At 43.7% G+C, this 21,342-nt stretch overlaps 3 protein-coding genes and 1 long non-coding RNA gene across 4 annotated transcripts; 2 read left to right on the forward strand and 2 right to left on the reverse strand.

Moving 5' to 3' along the window:
- The first annotated feature begins 19 nt into the window (after nt 1-19).
- On the forward strand, nt 20-3,158 carry LOC127602759 (uncharacterized). Its single transcript, XM_052069101.1, has 3 exons — nt 20-566; nt 898-1,034; nt 1,970-3,158. The coding sequence occupies exons 1-3, from the start codon at nt 530-532 to the stop codon at nt 2,465-2,467; spliced, it is 672 nt and encodes a 223-aa protein (XP_051925061.1). The 5' UTR covers nt 20-529; the 3' UTR covers nt 2,468-3,158.
- A 1,647-nt stretch (nt 3,159-4,805) lies between these two features.
- On the reverse strand, nt 4,806-7,947 carry spring1 (SREBF pathway regulator in golgi 1). The gene is made up of 5 exons (XM_052069111.1): nt 7,379-7,947; nt 7,048-7,204; nt 6,484-6,635; nt 5,847-5,960; nt 4,806-5,657 (listed from the first exon to the last, which is right to left on the reverse strand). Exons 1-5 carry the CDS (start codon nt 7,472-7,474, stop codon nt 5,574-5,576), a joined length of 603 nt encoding a protein of 200 aa, XP_051925071.1. The 5' UTR covers nt 7,475-7,947; the 3' UTR covers nt 4,806-5,573.
- Nucleotides 7,948-8,589: 642 nt separating this feature from the next.
- Nucleotides 8,590-18,643, forward strand: rnft2 (ring finger protein, transmembrane 2). The gene is made up of 10 exons (XM_052069009.1): nt 8,590-8,740; nt 8,837-8,914; nt 9,299-9,834; nt 10,605-10,681; nt 10,759-10,859; nt 11,138-11,291; nt 15,125-15,274; nt 16,976-17,041; nt 18,297-18,398; nt 18,478-18,643. The coding sequence occupies exons 2-10, from the start codon at nt 8,868-8,870 to the stop codon at nt 18,610-18,612; spliced, it is 1,368 nt and encodes a 455-aa protein (XP_051924969.1). The 5' UTR covers nt 8,590-8,740; nt 8,837-8,867; the 3' UTR covers nt 18,613-18,643.
- Nucleotides 17,777-21,334, reverse strand: LOC127602788 (uncharacterized). Its single transcript, XR_007962866.1, has 3 exons — nt 20,362-21,334; nt 19,564-19,715; nt 17,777-18,608 (listed from the first exon to the last, which is right to left on the reverse strand). It is a non-coding gene; the product is annotated as an uncharacterized LOC127602788 (long non-coding RNA).
- Between the last annotated feature and the right edge of the window lie 8 nt (nt 21,335-21,342).

Consider the following 21,342-nt stretch of genomic DNA (forward strand, 5'->3'; position numbering starts at 1 on the left):
AAACAAAAAATACAATATCAGAAAACAATACACTTCACTTTTTGAGGTGAAAAAAAATATAAAGGGGAAATATAGCCCCCCCCCCACCCCCCAACTATATGAAGACAAAATATGAGTAAAATAAAACATTGAATCAATAAAATTGACAGTAGAAAATTTGGGCTTAAATTACTGGGGGGGGAAAAAATGATACACACATATAAAATATACCCCCCCCCCTCCAACAAATATCCGAAAATATCAGAAAAGAATGCAGCAAGCCAAAAGACAATCTATGAAGCATGGCTGGGTATATTTTTAGATTTGAGAGTGAATTTCGGGATCTCCTGCTGCGAGGGAGGGCGGGCGCCGCTGATGTGTCAGTCAAACGTTCGCTTGACACGTCTTGCATTGGTGAACTTTTCCGAGTGTGTCAGCCGTGGGTGTGTTCAGTCCAGTATGATGATGATGATGATGAAGGTATGAGGATGCTTCCTCATAAAAAGACGCCAGACGCCAGTGAGGAGCAACGTGAAGGACAGACGAAGCCATGGCTCCCGCTCTCAAAAGACTGCTGCTGCACTCTGGTATTTTTTTTTGGAAAATTATATTTCTGTGAATACATTTTTTTTTAATCCACGTTTTAAAATTTTGATTGTCCCTATTCAGGGTGTTTTAATCGAAATTTTGCACAAACGTGTTGCCGGCTACCCGGTGAATTACTGTTACCCGCTGTTAAGACTTTTGAACTTAAGTTCGCTTCAGAATTTTTTTTTTTGAATGTGCTATTTATCGTATTTGTAACACGAAATGACGAAAAGCCTCTCTTGTTCTTTTGTATGTGATTGAATGTTTTTTTTTTGCACTTGGCTTGGGATGGCCTCCAGTGCTTGACGACTGATTTGCTCTCTTGCGCAGCGCTGCTGGTGACGCTGGTGGCGCTTCGATGTCGCCCGGCGCTCCTCGCCGCCATCTCTTGCCCATACGCCTTCTCCAGACTCAAGCTGATCACCCTCACGCTCAGCCTAGAAACGGAGCACCTGCTCGACGAATATGTAAGTTTCCTTTTTGCTTTGGCCTTTCCGGATCCCGAATCCCGCCACCCCGCAAATGTATGAGATTAAATTTTCGTGTAAGTCCTTAAAAACCCCGCTGGAAAAGAAGCATATCATCTGGCATGTAATATTTGAACAACAAAAATTCTGAACCCCCTTTGCCCCCCCCCCCCCCCCCCCGACACAGAGTAATATGCTGCCTTCCGGTGGAATACGCTGGTGGTTTAAGTCCTTTTTGACCAGGTTCTACCACTCAATACTGTTATCCTTAAAAGTCCTTATTTTTTTCTGCATTAAATTCCAACTTAAGCTTAAGGTGTTGGATGACCTTTTTTTTGTTGTTGTTTTTGACACTGGGAAATGTTTCAGGGGGTCATGCTACCTGTTGCGTTTGATGTCAGGGTTCGGAGAGGACGTTTGCCCAAATTGCTAGCCTAGCGCAATACGTCACAGGAAACGACGTGGCCTCGCTTTGTTATTCTTGGCCATGCCAGCGGTTCTCGAGTAGTGCGTGACGGCGTTTACAATCCACGATTGCATCAGCGTCTCGCTTCAGCTGTTTTTGCTGTCTCACGCTGAGGTTTAGTAATCAGGTTCCCGGTCATTTCGCAATGGCGATGCTCGTTGTAGTTATCACACCAGATCGAAGCTTCCTGTTTTTTCCAAGTCCCGTCTGAAAGTCTTGTGAAAGCCAAGCGAGTCCATCGGCGCCTCGGCTCTCGGAGGCTCGTTGAAAATGAGACTGTAATAAAACAGAAATCATCAGGCAATAGAAACTTATGTTCCCCGACATAGGCAAGTTAAGTTTGAAGGTTCGGAAAAGTAGACTTTATTTTTTATTGGGCATTTTTTGAACCGCTACGGTCCCTTCTAATATGAGCGTTGTTTTAACGAATTGCGCGCTCACCCGTCTGTCCTCCTTCCCCCCCTCCCAGATGGCCTTTCAGGGGCTGAGTGGCGTGCCTTCCAATGTCCCCGACTACACCGTGAGGGGCTCCAACTTCTCCGAGCAGCTTCAGGACATCTACGCTCGCAACGTATTGTTCAAACTGCATATCAAGAAGGTGACAGAATACCAAATTGAAGACTGGGGCAACCCGATCAACGTGGCCGAGCCTCTGAACCAGGTCGCATACAGCCTTTTCAGCCAAACCAATATGTTGGTGCTCTTGACCCAACGGCTCTACCCGGAGGTGGCGCTGACAACGGTAGAGCCTCCGCACCTGAGCCACAATCACAGTTGGCCCAAAAAGTCCTACGGCTGGAACGTCATCGTCGGCCTGAAATACTGGCTCGCCGAGGTCAACAAGGTCCTGCAGGCGGCTCAGGAGCTGTGCGACAACCACGTCGACGAGGCTCCGGGTGGATCAAGAACTCTTGGGGGCCAGGCCCCGAAATCCAACTCCAGGAGGAAACTGTATCAGAGCCGATAACGTTTTTTCGCTGCTGATTATTGCGCTGTGCTTTACTGAAAACTTTCCGAGAGGAGAGTTCTGCTCTGCTCGTGGGACAAACATTTTTTCACGCCAGAACTGAAACTAGGCACGAATGGTTCTTCGGAGTTTTGTGGAAAAACTGCCCTTACAATGTGGAGCTTTGACCAGAGTCCATTTCCAGAAGGTGGCCAGATACAAGAAGAGTTCTGCTCAGGTTGTGGGAAAAACTGGGAGCGTTTCAGGTGGCGCAAGAATCCAATGTTTACTTCTCTGGCCAGTTCGTGGGCAAGAAATGAAAAGCTCCGATCAAAGCTGCGGATGGATAAACCAAAACAAACCCAGAAGCTAACCGCTAGCTTCACCGTTGTCTGCTGACAGATTTGATACTTTTGATAGAGGATTTGAACTCATTTTGCTGTCAACAAGTCTTCCTTGGTCCACGCCCCCCCCTACCCCCCCAAAGAGCGCACAGACATGTGCCACGGTCCCAGAATGCAGACCCAAAAGCTTCGTCGGGTCCCAAGCAATCCGCCATGCATGTTGCACTTTCCTCTGATGAGGTCACCGTTGTTCTTTAGTCACCGTTCAGTATTATGATTATTTATAACTGGAAGTTTCTACTTATGTTATTGCTGTATTTATTGTTTTAAATTAAAGTGCAAAGTTTATAAATAAAGTTTTTTTTCAGGATTTTGCTGTTGTCGCTTGTGTAAATATGATGTAACTCAGGTCCGGCCCTTGAGGGCCCCTCTGAGATGTTTCCTTCCTCCAAGGCACTCGATCTGAAACATCAGGATCGTAATCGAGTGGTTTTTGGATTGTATTTTAATATTCAAGTCAAAGTACAATTTCAAGTGTCAAGGATCTCATTTTTAATAAAAGGCCACGCAGCGGGCGTTAGCACCCAAAGTCATCGGGTCCCACGCGATGGTCATTCATCAAGCTGGCAAAAAAAAAGCCTGACAGATATGTTTCCCTAATTAGGACATTTTGGTTTGTTAGGGCCGCAGGATGATTAATGGGCCCGTGCCGTCAGTCCGTCCCTTGAAGGCACCGCACGGACGGGTTGCCGCTTGTTTCCAATCGTGGCTGATTGTGTGCACAGATGGGAGGAGGCGAAGGTTAACAACACAGCCTGGGACGTGTCCAATTATTTCCAAGGCCCTCTTGAATTTGCTTTGTTTCTCACTTGTTATTCATCCTAATTTCCTGTATGGAACAGAAAAAAATATCAATAGGATATTTGGTGGGCATGGACAAAGTCCCACTAAGGATCGCCTGAAAGCACACAGGAAGTCCGCCATCTTGTTTTGAAACCATTTGGTCATTTCCAGCGGTCCGAACAGAATGCGGGGAAACTCCCGTGAGGGTGTTTAATTGTTTTTATTTTATTTTATTTTGTAAAAGACAGCCCCCTAAAGCTGTTTTTACTAACTAACCATCATTTAATTTCCGTCTGCTATTGCCATAAATGCGTGCCTCGGTCATGTGACCGCTGAGCTCCAATAAGGTGACTGCAAGGCGGAAGACGTCAAGGAGGGCGCGCGGGAAGAAACGTTTGTCTTGCTGCTGCAGGTGCGTTTTCGACAGACATTTGAGCAGCTTTGTTCTGTTTGACCGGAGATCCAGCCTCGCAAGACTATTTTTTGCTGCGGAACAAATGCGTGCACTCTGGTAAATTAACACTTTTGAAAGTCTTTCTTGGTTGCAGTCACTTTTATTTCATGAACATGCATTGATACACTTGACACTGTGACACGACTTGTAGGACAACACTCGGGGGAGCGAAGATCCTCCAGCATGGCGGGACTGATCACAAAAGTAGAAGAATATAATTAATAATGCAGCACCTTCTTCGCAGACGGCGTTCCTATGATGAGGCTGATGTATGGAGGTACCGTTTTTTTTAAATAGTTTTTTTTTTTGTGGGGCAGCGTTCATGTTACAATGAACGAGTTGTTCCTCCCTAAAAGGTCATTTTAATCGGTGAACTATTGTCAGATCATGACTTTCTTCATCATCATGAATTTGGGATTAATTTTTTTTTTAAAGCACCATTTACTCCTGTAATTATTTTCTTTCACCCCCCCAAGTCCAAAAAATGACTTTGAAATCAACTTTTCTAAATTCAACTTTATTTCTACATTCCACTGCGTTATTTCTTTTTAGGTTGTCTGATTTAGGACAATTTTGTATCACTGACTCCGACATGACATCCGTTTGTCTTAAGGTTAGGTTTTCATGACAAATTACAATTTTCTTTTAATCTGACTTTCTTACCAGATCAATGTATATATTTCGTGACATCATCTGTAGATTTTTGTAATTTGAGAGGTTTTAAGAGAAACCGTTTAATTCAATTTTACTAACTTTACTGGGAGTAAATCGAATAGCAGACACTTCTAAAAGTAGGCCTACCTGTCAATAAATATAGCAAATGAAAAATACACAAATGTAAAAATATAGCCAATATAAAATGTACATGTAAACAAAACAACGTGTAGAGAAAAAAACCCACATGGCTATAGTTCAAAAAGATGACCTGTATGAGCAAAAAAAGAAAAAATTTGAATCCAGTACAATGAAATTGTTGTAAATCGGTTAAAAAAAAAAATCTTGGGGCACAAATTTGTTACTGACCAGTATTCAAAATAAAATAAATCTGCTTTTCTGAAACTCACCCCATTTTTTTCCCCCCTTAAACTCCTGTAACTTAAATGCACTTTGCATAAAACAAAACAAAACATTGCCCCTCACCCCTTAAAAAAAAAGCCCACTCATTATTATTATTATTTGTTAAATGTCTGCTAAGCTGTTTCACAAAAACATGACAACCTGCATGGTGTAATTGCTGTCCGTCCTTCACCGTGGCCCCAAATACTCCTTGCTAAGCGGGCCACACTTCCACTACAAACTAACTTTGATCAATCCGTAACGTGCCTGCCACATCCTTGGCGGAGGTCACAGCCGCTGCCTCGGAACTGACAACCGTCACATCACGGCCGGATGCGCTTCTCAAGTGTAAACCGTGGATTTGTTGTTCGTGTGCTTTAAGGGTAAAAAGGCAGCAAAAAGTCTTTCTTGTGGTGCTCGGAGACGGCGTTCAGATGGGAAGGAGCTCTGGAGGACTTTCGCCGTAGCAGTGCTTGGCTTGGGGGTTCCGGTATGTGTTCTCATGCTGGACGCTCTGCATGAGTCGCAAACACAGTTTTGGCCGTTCGAAAAGGAGTAGCGGTGTATTCAGGAGATATTTAGAGAGCCCGAGTTGGAGATGATGAAGCCAGACCAAAATCTCCCCCCCTCCCCCCCCCCACGCTTCAATGACATAGTTTGCTCGTACGTCGCTAATATAATTTCCGGATTAGGACTGACGTACCTGCGAGGAGGTGCGACACTTGGCCAGGCATAGCTCAAAGAGGTCCTCCACGGCGGTGAAGAGGTTCTGGAAGCCTTCGGCGGCGCGGTTCAGAAAGCGCTCCAGGTGGGCTTGCTAAAATCATGGAAAGGAAATAAACACAACACCTCTTCGCTCGAGACTCGGACTTTTTGTCCTCCGAAAGGACGTCATCTGATTTTGGGGGGGGTCGGGGAGGGCGATTTTATTTTTGAAAGGGGAAACAAATGTGAGGAAAACGATTTTGACTTTTGAAAAGGATTTTTTTCCCGCGATTAGTCCTGTAAAAATTGTAGTTTCCCTGAGGATGAAAATTGATTTATTTCCAACATTAAATTACTTAATTCTTAAGTTAGGACTTACAATGTCCACGTCTGAAATATAAAACTACTGAAGAGACTTTTCCTTTATTCATCCAAAATTACCTCAGTTCAACTGTTCTTGTCTTTTCTCATTCTTGATGCTCAAACATGACCAAATTCTCAAATTTCATCAGGAAAAAAAAGACGAATCTTTTTTCATGTAATATTACAAGATGTTCTTGATTGGTGGAAGTTGGCAATTTATCTGGCAATGACTTCTTACGGTAAACCCAATTGGGTGCGGACAAAGCGTTTACCTTATCTGGCCGCAGGCAACAAGACACGCAGTATTCGTAAACGCTGCAGCAACCGTTGGGCAGGCAGCTTTTGCAGACGTGTTGCCTGCTGCGAGGCGCGTTGACATTGCAGCAGCCGTTCACCAGCAAGTCTTTTCGCTCGCACACGTAACCTATCCCAAGGAGACACGAGACATTTTTTTACGCTCATCTAAAAAGGCACCTCCACATAATTAATTGTCATTTTGCAAAAATATATTCTCCCAAATTGATTCAAGAAAAAAAAAAAAGACTTTTCTCAAAGAGATTCTATTTTCAACACATCTTCAGTCAATTAAGATGAACAAATCTCCAATTTATTTTCTGACTTCATTTTTCAAGATTCCTTTGAATCAAAAAAGGTCAAATTCTTGAAATGAACGTTTCACAAATGTACAACTTCTACCTTGTCATTGCCGCAAGATTTTATTTTTTTGCAGCTGACATTGATATGATCCGCAGTGTGTTCTGCCTCCCTCGACTGCAGGTGCACCTTGGCGTCAACCGTGACAACGGCTATGACAAGGCAAAAAGCTCATTGCTCACCCAGCTCATCGGTGAGCAGCGTTTTGCCCTGGATGGAGTTACGACAGTGCCCCATCTGTCGGCTGCTGTTGCCCAGGTTAAAGCGCAATTTCCAGGGGACGCGAAGCTCCATGTCCCTCACCTCCAGAAGGGTGCGGTCCCGAGTGGTTCGCTCCTCCTGCACGCTCACACATTATTTTTTTACATTTAAACGATAATTTAAAAATAACTATAAAGTCCACTCATCATCCGCAAGCTTCCTTATATTCAACACTATTGTCACATCAGTTGTATCGTCTGCTCAAAACGGTGAAGGTTAACTTATTTTTACGCTTGTGTGTCGATGCTGCACCTGTTTCAACGTGCTGGTGAGGAAGTAGATAAGCGACAGCCCGAAGACGATTCCCAGCACCCAGCGCTTCCTCAGGAGACGCCGGAGCATCATCATAGCTTGACTTGGTCCACAAACATCCAACCTCCTGTCGTTTCGTTAAATTGTGCAAGCGTGAACGTGCACGAGGTTCTGCTAAAGCTAGCTAGCACCCGACAAGACACACAAAAAATTACTCAAATGAAGAGCGTTCCGCATCTTCTGCAATTATCCCATTTTGCATGATAAATTGACTTAAATGTGTCGACGGCAACAATTTACGTTTACTCGTTGGCCTGCCTTGTTGGCTTGATAGCTTGATTTGACGTGAGAAGCATGAGCAAACTAGCTTATTCATGAGGACACATAACCGAGACAAATATAACAAGCTGGGTGGGGGTATGTGAAAATGAGACAAACTGAAACGCAATACGCAGCAGAGAGAAAGTTACATTTCCCGAAATACGTGGCAGTCCGAGTTGTGTTTATCCGCCGGCGTTAGCAAAACAAAATCTGACGACACAACACGGAAGTGGTGTCACCGTGAACGTCAAAATGCGATTGGTCGAGGAATGCCGACAACGTGATGACGTAACATTCGATTTTCAATCGAGTTTCCATTCAAGATATCCCGAACACAAGTGTGACGAAGCAAATTAGAGATATCTGGATTAAATTCTGCCTCGTCAACCCGGAATGTCAGATATCTGACACGTCATTTCGCCTCGGGCAAATGACGTCACTTTTGACATTCATGTTTATGGGAAACGGAATTGTAGATATCTGGAACTGGACAGTCAAACGTCGTTACGATGTAACTCAAAGGACAGACATGACGAACGTAAATTTTCAATACAATGGCCGCCAACAACGATGTACGGTATATATAATGCAGTATGAACGTTTATACATGTTAAAACATGAACATGTAATGCAGTAGAAATATTTCGATTGCAAATACGTGTATATAGTATGAAGAAAAATCATTTTATTTGATATGAAACAAACAACTGTAGCGTTCCTACTTAACCTCTGAAAACATTCAGTCTGCAAAGGAAAAAAAGCCTTTTCCAGTTCAGGCTATTCAGGCGGTTTCCAAATTCGAGAAAGAAAAATTCAACTGCTCTTGATTTCCACCTACCTCGAATGCGGCCTGAAAGCGGCAAAATAAGCAAACGTCAAATGCGATTGGTCGACATGCGTCGAGACGATGACGTCACCCGGAAGTTATTGACTAAAAATAACTGCGGCAAGCCGAGCATCTTTTCCGAATCGGTATTAAGATAGCTCACCTGAAATAAAAAAATGAAATTCACCGGAGGAGGACTCATTGATAACATTAAGGTAAACGCTGCTTCAAACTTCTTCCTGCCCAATGGATAAAAAAAGGCCCTAAACGTGAACATGTCTAATATGGGCCTGTGTACTTGATGGTCTCAGGGCCGCTTCGTGTGTTGACGAGCGCCGTGCCATGCAGAGGAGACACAGTAGCAACACGGATGGCATGCCCTCAGAAAGGCGAGCGACCGAACCACAAATGCGTCTGGTTTTTTTTTTTGTGCACTAAACGAAAGTACAGTTCATCAGTAGGGGTTATAAAAATTACGGTTCTAAAGACAGAATTCGTGTTTGTAATTAGGGTGTCGATGCAGAGTTTTTCAAAGTAAGGGTTCAAGCAAATTTGGGGGTTTTAAAACAGAGTTAGGGTTTCAGTTGGGGGTTAGGGTTTAAAATGAGACATTCAAGCATATGTTCCAAGTTACGGTTTATACAGGATTTAAAGTTGGCGTTTTGACCAAACTTGAGGTTTTTATGACAGGGTAAAGGTTTTCAAAACGTTCATGACAGAGCAGTGGGGAAACACTGTAGTACTTCAATCTGATGTTCAGTTTTTTTGTTTAGGAGCCGTAGCCAAACTCTGGGATCAGAGAGCAGTCTGGACGAGGGTGGCGTGTTCGACTGCCTTAAAGCCGACTCGCCCGCATCGCCCCAGATCTTTTCTGGCCTGGTGGGCGTCCCGTCCGCCGCCGTCTCTTCTGCCCAGTTCCAGGCGGCCAGTTTAGTGCTGGGCTCGCCGCCGGACGTCTTTGTCCAGATGACGGCGTCGTCCCGGGAAGAAGGCGGCCCCCGTCGGCCCGAGGGCGGAGCCTTCCTCCCTCGCCCTCCCCATCACCATCACCACCCTCAGCCTCAGCACCATTTCCACCACCCGCCGCTGCAGCACAGGACCTCCTCTCTTCTCCAGCAGGCCACGGCGGTGGCAGCGGCGGCGGGCTCAGAGAGGCACCACCACGGGCCCCGGGAAGAGGTGGGCCCAGAGGACCCGTCCACTCCTGCACCGGCCCTCTCCGAGCTGAAGGCGGTGGTCACGTGGCTCCAGCGGGGCTTCCCGTTCATCCTCATCTTGCTGGCCAAAGTCTGCTTCCAGCACAAGCTCGGTATAAGATAAGATAAGATAAGAAAAACCTTTATTAGTCTCACAATGGAGAAATTCCCAATTCACAGCAGCAAAGTTATGAAAGTAAGAAGTAGAACAACAAAATATAGGAGCTGCTGGAAAGGCAGCCACTCTCGCGGCGCCATTTTGAAGTCAAAATAACAAAACTAACACAAGACAACACATAGGACACAGACAGTCGTTCAATCTTCACCAATTTTCTGCATACACTTTGTTGTCTGAAGCAGTTCTAGATGAAAGAGGAGAGGATCAAAAGTGTCCTTTCTCCAGTGGATCAGAGACGTCATGCTGAAAAATGTGCACACGTCTGCTACAAGCTAAGTTTTGAAAGCAAACACAAAGCTGTAGCATCCATTGACGAAAAGAGATTAGTTCACTTCTCCTGTCCCACGTAATCCGCTTCAAACTCCAAGCCGCGACTCCCAGCTCCAAATCCGCATCGGCACTCCGCGCCAACGCTCCTTTAAGATAGTTTAATAATATTGTTTGCCGTGCAATTCCCATGAAACACATGTTTTTTTGGTGTTTTTTTTTTAAGCCCTCAACACTGTTCCCATACCTAGCATCGTTAAGCATCCCAGCACGTTAGCCTCTGTACTTAGCAAGATTGCTAGCACACACATCCCACTCATTCCAACCTAAGCTCTGTGCTGGCCCTAATTGCTGTCTATCAGGGGTCTTTCCCCCCCCCCCCCCCCATGTCTTCTGCTGATGATGAAGATGATGCTGACCGTGTCATTTGTGCCACAGGTATCGCGGTTTGCGTGGGGATGGCCAGCACCTTTGCTTACGCCAACGCCACGTTCAAGCATCAGGTGTCGCTGCGGGTAAGAAAAAAAACCCGGTAGAATTCTTGCCTTACATGCAAAATTTTTTTGGTGTCACGTGCTTGGGTGCATTTCAGGAGGAGCGCTCGTTGCTGGTGGCCCTCTGGATCGGCCTGTTCCTCTCTGGCAACGTGGCATATATTTACTACGCCTTCAGCCAAGAGGAGCTCTACAACAGGTAGCGAACGTCAGCTGGTGTGACTTTTAGTTGCCCTTTTTTGATTAGGTTCAACTTTTCTTTGGTTTTTGTTGTTGTTGTTTTTTTTTTTCCATTACGTCAGCCACTTTATGTGTTGTTTCTTTTAGCACCGGTCCCATCTGGTTTTTGTCCTGTGAGTATTGTCATGAGTTTGTTTTTGCTCATTTTATTATCATTTGTCACATCATGCGCTTGCTGCGTGTGTCACCCCAACACTCCTGAGAACAATGTCATATTTTTTTTTTTTCACCTTCCAGCCTCATGTTTTCCAAGCCCAATCTGGATGGTTTTGACTTCTTCGACCTCATGTGGGCGGTGGGCGTCACCGACTTTGTCCTCAAGTTCGTCACCATTGGACTGAAATGCTTTGTCCTCTTTCTACCTGGCATCCTCTTGGCTTTCAAGTCCAGGGTGAGAGTTCACATTCAAGTTTATAATTTTGTCAACACACAGAAAGCATGTGGAATTACAGAACACGTTTCCTAAAATATGTCATCAAACTGTTTTTCATTTACTGAACATTGCAAGGCCGTGAAGGGGCTTAAATTGGATTTCTCAATATTCTAATCATAATAATTGCACAAAAATCAAGTTCATCTAAACAGAGATTGAGTCAGAAAGAACACTAGTAGTATTCCAGGGTGAATTTGAATCTCTCTCTCAATTTTCTCAACATAACACGGAGAGTTAAACATACAGCGGGAGCATTTCTGGTTTACTCAAGAAACAAAAAGAACAGGCTGATGAACGTCGATTTCATGTCTGTATTAGATGTATTTAACAGATATATTTGTTTGGCTTCACAAGAGGAGCGTGGGAAAAAATAATTTAAAAAAAGAGGAAATGATTCGGTTTCCGATTTGCTAAACAATGATTGTAGGAGGGTGACAGTCGAAGTTACGGCGCGTGTGATTCATGCTAAAAGGGACTATGTTCTTCTTCTTCTCTTCAGTGCAACTTCCTTTGTTGTGATTTGTGAGTGGAAAACGGGTAGGAGGGTGTTGGGGGGTGGGGGTGGGGGGGGGTAAATCATCAGTTTTCATTGGGATTTGTATACAGTATATACTGTATATTTTTTGTATTGTTCTCAAACCGCCAATATGGAATAATTAACTTTATTAAGCAACCCTGGGGGCGAAAATAAAAGGTGAAAAACAGGGGCCCTAAAATTGTACCCTGTGAAACCCCATAAGACCCTGAAGCAGAGCAGGACTCAGAACTACTAAGGCCTACAAATAGTTCAATAAAATGACAGTCAAGAGACCAACAGTACAAGAGCGCAAGAAGTGTGAAGATAAAACAAGATACAGACACAAATAAGACAAAAGGTGCAAAATTTTAATGGAAAATGTGTTTCAATGTGAGTGGATGGCAGGAAATGAACACGTTTTGCTCAGAGGAGTACAAATAAAAGAGGGGGAAATAAGTTGCCAAATAGATCGGGACATGCATGACATTAATAATAGTGAACAATAAAAAGTCATTGTCAGGAGTGGCCAAATATTATTCCTTGGTAATCACGTCAACCTAACCTGGGTCACTTTTTATTCTTTTGACTTTTTGACTTTTGGTCTTACGGATTTGTGAAGCACTTTGCGACATGGAATGTTGTGGTAATATCAATCATACGTAGAGCCATAAAAATAGCTCAGGGAGTCAGATTTGGAAAAAAAAAAAACACAGAACGTCTGCCATTTTGGTTTGAAGCAGACATTTTGGAGTCTGTTTATTTCTTCCAAACTGTTGAAAAAAAAATCCGGTCCCTGAAGCCAGTTTCACTTGCAAAATATAACATGTTTAAACTAAGCATGTCGATCATGACTGATCACATAAAAATGTCAAAAAGCCATTTTGGTTTGATGTGTCAAGGTCATAATGACCATTTCTAGTGGTCCTGCACATTTGTTGTACAATATTGTCATCATATTGAGTGGTGTGAATATATTTCCTTTTGTTTTTCTTGCTCAAATGGAAAGTTGTCTTTTCTGGCGAACAATTTCCTGCAGCTGCTGTGAGAGAATTATGATTCAGAGTTATTCGCGTGAATGGCGCCTTCCCAATTTAGAAGCCCAGGAGCCTGAATTACTAAGATCCCTAAGATATGTGGCGCTGAATTGCATGTTAACTTTTTACGGATTGTGACTCGGATTTGTTGCGATTGGCAACAAGTGTAAAAACATTGATTGCTATCATATTTAAAAGAGGGTTTTGCGCTTTAGATATCTCTGTGGGGTTTTTTTTCGTCATTGAAAACTTATGAAAGGACCACAGTGCAAAATGAAGCTTCAATTGGCGGCGTTGGAAAAACAAACATGCCTGAGTTGCAGAAAATAAATCTATCACTCCGATAATTTGGCGGAAGCTGCCCACCACGTGTGAGTGGGGAAGTTGATGCGACTATTTTGTCAGAGGCGGTCAGGCATGACTCCTTCTTGTGACTGGCGCCAATTCAGATCATTTTGTTTGCGTCTTCTCATCTTGATTGTTGGTGGAAGTCCCCGTTTGAAACTGGGAAGAGTTTGACTATTCACCACTGCTTGCGTACTAACTAACAAAACTAAACTAACTGAAACAACCAAACAAACCGAGGTCAAAGCCTAACCGCCTCAGTCTAATGACTGATGTTTTTCTATCTGCTGAAAAAAGACAGGCTTCAAAAGAAGTGTGAGTCACCGTGGAACCAAAGTTAATAATTTAGTCTGAGATTACTCATCGGTTCTAGAAAGCTTGCATATTTTTTTTTCCCTCGTATTTCTGCAAAAGCACGGACATTGTAGCAGTTAGCATCGGAGCCGATGGAAAGTTTTGGGCTTCGAACCAAAATGGCTGACTACCTGTGCCTTTTCAACCCTTAGTTCTTGCGTGTTTTTTGTTGGCCTTCTCTTAGTCGACACGCCTACCAAATATCACGCCGCTCAGCGAAACTGGCGGCGCAGCAATATGAAAAGGGCCTAAAAAAAAGAAGTTTAGTGTCTGAGTGAACTCGTAGTAATGAAAGCTTAAAAAAAAAAAAGCAGAAGCATATTAAGTTTGTCTCTTGGCTGATGTCCAAGTCGTCCATTTGACAATTTTGGCGTGGGCGTGATGACTGCACTGGGAACTGAGGCCGCGGGGACAAGAAAGGAAGATGAATTAGCCGCGAGCGAAGGTCTTCCTTCCCGACCCACCAGGCAGCCAAGCGCCTTTACCCGCAGCCATCCATCTTTGTCACAAAGTCATTGTGTCCCAAACTGGGGGTCCAGCAGCCGTCGCTTGGGGGTCCAAAAAAATAATTTGAAATGAGGGCATACCTTAATATGAGGACCGGCACACCCGTATAAACAAACTGTAAAGCACTTATTCAGCACTAACAAACCCTAACTTAGATTAGTGCCGACTGTGAGTTTTTTTTTTTAACTCTGTTAAAAAAAACTACATGTGGTAATTATAATTGGCGTATAATAATAATAATCATTGTTCTGGTTTTTAGTTTATTTTTGGGGGTGTTGGCTGGAGAACCACAGGCATACTTTTCAAGAATTCATTCATTCATTCATTCATTCATCTTCCGAGCCGCTTGATCCTCACTAGGGTCGCGGGGGGTGCTGGAGCCTATCCCAGCTGTCTTCGGGCAGTAGGCGGGGGACAACCTGAACCGGTTGCCAGCCAATCGCAGGGCACACAGAGACGAACAACCATCCATGCTCACACTCACACCTAGGGACAATTTAGAGTGTTCAATCAGCCTGCCACGCATATTTTTGGAATGTGGGAGGAAACCGAAGCACCCGGAGAAAACCCACGCAGGCCCGGGGAGAACATGTATACTCCACACAGGGAGGCCGGAGCTGGAATCGAACCCGGTACCTCTGCACTGTGAAGCCGACGCGCTAACCACTGGACTACCGGGCCTACTTTTCAAGAATAGTCTTAAAAAAAAAAATGCATAAAAGAATATTCCGAAAGGAAAATTGTAGTACATGAAGAGTTGTATTTTAGAAACTCCCTTGTTAAAATATGACTTTCTTCCCATGTTGCCTTGAATAAAGTTTTATCTTTTCACAATACGAATTTACAGCCTTGCCGCAAACAGTAAAACTAAACTGAATGGCATTAATTTATTCACTATTTTTTCCTGAACACGTTGAAAATACACACTAGGAAGAAAAAAAAGGATTTAAAGGACACTCGTATTGTTCCCCCCCCCCCCCCTCCCCTTTTGTTGAGCCACGTACATTTGAGTTTTTGATCCTTTTTGTTTGCAGGGCAAGTTCTACCTGCTGATCGAGGAGCTGAGTCAGCTGTTTCGAGCTCTGGTTCCCATCCAGCTGTGGTACAAGTACATCATGGGAGACGAGCCCTCGGCCAGCTACTTCCTGGGGGCCACGCTCATTATCCTCTACAGCGTCTGCAAGGTGCTTTCTTGAAATAATTAAAAATGAAGCTCGTATTATGATAATGATGTTAATACTAACGCTTCACACTTCTAAATCGCGAAGAGGCCCATTCACAAGAACACCCTTGAGTCATAATTCTCTCATAACTTCTGCAGAAAGGAATTCCCCAGAAATGAGAAGTTTCCATTAGTGCAAGTTAAAAAAAAAAAAAAAAAAAAGATAATACACGGTGAGGCGCTTATTCATCGGAATGAGTGAAGGACGTTGGTCACAGTGAAACTGAAACTGGCCCCGGCCGCCGATGGCCAATGAAGTTGTTTTGAATTGTCACGAGAGGAGAGCAGCTGCGCCAAAGTTGACGCAGCAAATAACTCTTTCGGAAAAATTAACTCACTCGATGACTTTGCTCTGAGTGGATGCACCGCATGAGGAAGCGTTGCATTCGACAGGCTCACATGTTTCTCAAAACACCTGTGCACCCCCCCCCCCCCCCCCGGCTAAATTGGAATATTCAACATAACTGCTGTGTGAATAACACAGGAAATGAATAGTGTCTGAATAATTTTTTTGTTTGTTTTTTTTTACCACGTCGGCTTCACAGTGCAGAGGTACCGGGTTCGATTCCAGCTCCGGCCTCCCTGTGTGGAGTTTGCATGTTCCCCCCGGGCCTGCGTGGGTTTTCTCCGGGTGCTCCGGTTTCCTCCCACATTCCAAAAACATGCGTGGCAGGCTGTTTGAACACTCTAAATTGTCCCTAGGTGTCAGTGTGAGCGCGGATGGTTGTTCGTCTCTGTGTGCCCTGCGATTGGCTGGCAACCGGTTCAGGTTGTCCCCCGCCTACTGCCCGAAGACAGCTGGGATAGGCTCCAGCACGCCCGCGACCCTAGTGAGGATCAAGCGGCTCGGAAGATGAATGAATGAATGAATGTTTTATAATCTTGCACACCCCCGTCTGACTCCAAATGTCATTTTGTGGGGGGAACGCAGACATGGAGGGGCCAAGACTGTAAATGTGTGGGTTTTATATTATATGCCATTTGCATGTTTAATGTTAATTTGTTTTTTTTTAAAATGGGGGGCACGTATCATTTGTAATTTTCATCGGAGACAATCATTATTTTTAATTTTGCACACCCCATTTTGGTCTAATATGTCATTTTGTAAAAAAAAAAAAAGGAAAATGTTCCTTTTTTAATTTTATTTTGTGAAAAAAAATTCTATAGGGAGCTGTGTTATGTAAATGTGTAATTTTTATACCAAATGGCCATCACACACCCCATTTTTAGTTTAAAAGTAACTTTTTATATGCAGATGCGTAACTTTTTCGCCGATATAAAGAAATTGCACATTAATGCAAATGTGTCACTTACACATTTGATCTTGCGCACCCCTTCTTCAATGTAATGTAAAGGAAATGCTCATATTTCATCACTCTATTACTTAAAGACATTGAATTGGGGCTGTTTGGAAATTTTTGGGGTCATATCAGGCTGCCATTCATTGAAATATTCGCACCGCCTTGAGAGTTTGAAACTTGACAGAAGAAAGTACATACATTTTATTTACTTTGTGACAACCAAATCATTCCTGCAATGGGAAAAGAATGTCGAGATGTAATTATTAGACCAGATGGCATTTTGAGTGAATCACGTCGTCACGTCGTGATTCACCCAAAAATGAATGAATCACGTCATTCCTTTTTGTGTGTGTCCACTGCAGTCGCTTGACATCTGCGGCCGAGCGGCGGCCCTACGCAAGGCGCTGGTCCTGCTCTGTCACTCTCAGGTGAGGCTCGCGCACCCCCTTTTGAATTCAAAGCACATTTTTAATTGCCGTAGTCTTCAATTGGGAAAAATCAAACTCATTTACCAACAGACACTTTTATTCTCCCGCACCTCTTTCCAATTAAAAGTATAATTTGGTTCGTTCATTTCTGCTTTTTATTTTTTTGGGAGGGTTGGGGGTTTCCTTTCCACCCTGTAGAAGGAAACCATAACTTTATTGTCGGACACCCCCTTTTTCAGATTTAAAACAAACAAAAAAAAAAATTTAAAGAGGAAACTGCTCCTGTTACAGGGAAGAAATCACACGTGAAATGAAAAGCAATGGACAGGTAAATTTCGATTTTTTTGTATTTAATTTTAAATTTACAGCGGGCGGCCCGGTAGTCCAGTGGTTAGCGCGTCGGCTTCACAGTGCAGAGGTACCGGGTTCGATTCCAGCTGCGGCCTCCCTGTGTGGAGTTTGCATGTTCTCCCCGGGCCTGCCTGGGTTTTCTCCGGGTGCTCCGGTTTCCTCCCACATTCCAAAAATATGCATGGCAGGCTGATTGAACACTCTAAATTGTCCCTAGGTGTGAGTGTGAGCGTGGATGGTTGTTCGTCTCTGTGTGCCCTGCGATTGGCTGGCAACCGATTCAGGGTGTCCCCCGCCTACTGCCCGGAGACGGCTGGGATGGGCTCCAGCACTCCCCGCGACCCTAGTGAGGATCAAGCGGTACGGAAGATGAATGAATGAATGAATAGAATTTACAGCAATTGGCCTTACATGTTAGTGAGATTATAAAAAAAATGTAGCAAAGGTCAATGCATGACCTCCTTAATGACATTAGGGGTCAAAAGGTCACAAATGAACGATGATTGATGACATTTTACGGATTTGCAAGCCGTTGTTTGACTTGGGTTCACCTCCTCAATGTCAAAAGTGATTGATTGACGATGCTTCATGAGCGCTTTATGACTTGTAGCTGTTGTTTACACCCCGCTTCATATCAAAGGTCACGGATTAATGAGGAGCAATTATGCTGTTATTGAATTAATAAAAAAATTGCCCTCTTTTAATTCTGTCAATGAAAAGTACACTTTGGGAGAAATCCCATTTTTATAGCGACTGGCATTGCGCACCCCACCAAAAATTATTTTGAAAAATTACACTTGGCACAAAAAAAACCTACATTTTCAATCACTCACTTTTGAGTCTTGCGCAAAAGCAAATTGGCATTTTATGAAAAGCGTGTTCCCGCCGACCGCTGTTTTTGCAGAGTTACGGCGTGCGGGCCGGCGGCCAGCAGTGCAGCGAGGCCGGCGACGTCTGCGCTATTTGCCAGGCGGATTTTCGCGAGCCCGTCGCCCTCCTTTGTCAGGTACGATAAGACGCCAGATGTGTTTAAATAAAGAAATATGTCTGTAAATCGCGATGGGTGACTTTTTGTTCATCGCCAGCATGTTTTCTGCGAGGAGTGTCTTAGTTCCTGGTTGGACCGAGAGAGGGCGTGCCCTCTTTGTCGCGCCATCGTCGTGGAGACACTCCGATGCTGGAAGGACGGGACCACCTCCGCTCACTTCCAAATCTACTAAAGCGGCATGGTAATTAACAAAAAAATAATAATTCAAATGTTATACGAAATAGTTGGAATGTTTTTTTTTTTTTTTTGGAGCCGTGTTTCAAACGGGTTTGATCATTTTGTTGCTGAGGCACCGATTGGCGCTTGGTGTGCGGGAGTCGTCATACGACAATTTAAACATAATATTCCAACTATATTCTGCTAAAATGACGTTTTTTCTCTTTGTCCTAATTTATTTTCCTCATAAGCTAGATTGGTTTTATGCAAGACGTTTTTGTCATCTAGTGAGAATAAAGATGTGATATTACACACCCCACAAAAAAAAAACCTTCCCAATTGAGATAAAGTTGAAATGTTCTGTACCAGAATGAAGTCGTCCAAGTACAAACCCAGCATAATATTTCATCTTTATTCTGGTAAAATGATGATGATCTCTTTTTTTTTCTTTTACTATCCGGTACCAATTCGGTCTAAAATATAATTGTTTTACTTTTAATCTGAATTTTTCCCGCTTTACTTTGAACATCAGTTAATTCTGGTCAAATTCCTACTTTGTCTTGATTGAAGTGTGATGCAAAACATCTTTTATAATGAAGATGTGAGATGACACAGAAGCTGCGAAAGGTATTCATTCGATTGTAAGGATGAAATTAAAATCCAACGGGGAAAAAAAAAAATCAATGAGAAAACCGTTAACTCTACCAGAATACATTTCAATATTACAAAGAAGTTGTCATCTTTATGTTACATCGCCATGCTTCATCCGTCCAATGCGTAATCGAGACAGCCCGCAGTCCTTGGCCCCCCGAGGCTGGAACCGTTCCACGACTTGGAACTGGTTTCACACGCTTGCTGTTTACATGACAGCCAAATGTGCAATCTGGATGAAACTTGTACACACAATTGACACTGCTCCCTCCCTCAACTAACCCCCCCCCCCTCCCCCTTCTCATTGCGCGTGAACCTAATTAATCAGCGGGGGGAGGATGACATCACTGCATGTGGCTGAGGAGAAAGAAGAGGCGCAAGGCGTGTTCATTCCTCATCACGTAGACTCTCCTCTAGGTTGAGTTACACGCTCGTCATCCTCGTCTTTTGTCTGCGGTCGCATGGTGCCTGCGTACGAGAGAGACGCGGGCAAACGCAACTCGGTCAAGTGAGAAAAAGTTTGAATTGAAAAGAAATGTTTACATGTTGTTAAAAAAAAATGCTACCAAATTGTAGCATTACAAAAGAATGGGCGGATTGTAATCTGGGATAGTTGTAATGGTCACAATGATCAATTCAAGGATAACGGAACACGACGCTAAAAAAATGCTGTGTTGTGAGAATACGGTCGATATATGCAACAAAAAAAAAAGTCTGCGTAAACTGTGAGGAAGTAACAATTTGGGAATACATGGTCCATTTTACATATTTGTAATATAATGCAAAAAAGTCGCAATTTTGAGGAAAATAAAGTTGGCAAATAAAGAAGGTTGGCATTATGTCAGAACACGAAGTGGAAAAAAGTGCATCGTTAAGACGTACTGTTGCTAGAGTAGCAAAATCTTACAAGGACACAATTCTAATGTTAAAATAGTTATAAATAGCAATATTCCATCTTTATCATTTTAACATTTTTTTTCCCTTGACGTATAGCGACTGGATTTGGGTAAAATGAGGAGTTTTTATGACGTGATTATTACAGTTAAGTAGCACGTGGAGAAGTCAGTGTCGTCTTATACACAAAGGGTTGAAGCAAAGTCACGTGACTACCCACCTTGTTACTGTCGTCTCGTGAAGAGCAACAACAGCAGCGCGCACACGCCTACGCGCGCGACAGTGCGCGCGGACGTCAAGTCTTCGCCGTCTTCGCTGGCCATCTCCCTGCGACGCTTGTCCAGCTGGTCCCCGATCACTCGCAGGCGCGTCCCGAGCGCCCGAGCCGCGCAGTCGGGCGGCGGCGGCGGCGGCGTACGAGAGAACGCGCCCCCGATTGGCGGCGGCCAAGGCTGGGTGCGCAACAACTGGCACATGCTTTCCTTTTCTGATGCTCCTTGTGGGTGGGTGTGGGGAAGCCCCCCTGCCTCCGCTTCTTGTATTCAAAGTATTTGGTGTGTACCGCCTACTCGTGGATTATTCATAATATGGGTCACGCCATGCGAAACTGACGTCATGTGTTGCTCACTGGCGACACTCTAGTGGTGGTCTGCGGAATTGCTCCGAAATGGAATTACATTTTCTACGCACCTGACCTTTCTTTCTCGAATATTTTTTTTAATCTTCACCGCGGTGTTTCTGGGTAAATTTCAAGTTCATGAGTGTTTATGTACATTCCAATAAACCAACTTTTATCCATTTGAGTTCTACAATGTTGTGAGAAAAAAAGTGTCCACGAGCCAAACCGATATAGGTTAGTATGAGAAAATGTTTCGTTCGAATTTTGTCTTATTCTTACATAATTATTCTTTTTAATGCATTTATTGCGCCACTTGATAGAATACTAAAAGTCGTTTGGGATGACATTTTACCTACACCTCGACTGAAGTGTGGACTCTGAAGCGATGTCGTGCGCGTGCTTCAAAATGCACGCGCTTTGAACTCAGGTGGTCATTGGACTCCACACGTTACTATTTTTTTTTTCGTTTTGATAAAATGAATAAATTGGTATTTTTATCAATGCGTTTTTCTTTTATCACAAATCGTGAAAGTTTTATTCGCGATATTTGTAGACCATGACAGACGAGCTACTTCTTTCCTT

The sequence above is a fragment of the Hippocampus zosterae genome, chromosome 6 (genome assembly GCF_025434085.1).
Source record: "Hippocampus zosterae strain Florida chromosome 6, ASM2543408v3, whole genome shotgun sequence".
Classification (NCBI taxonomy): Eukaryota; Metazoa; Chordata; class Actinopteri; order Syngnathiformes; family Syngnathidae; genus Hippocampus; species Hippocampus zosterae.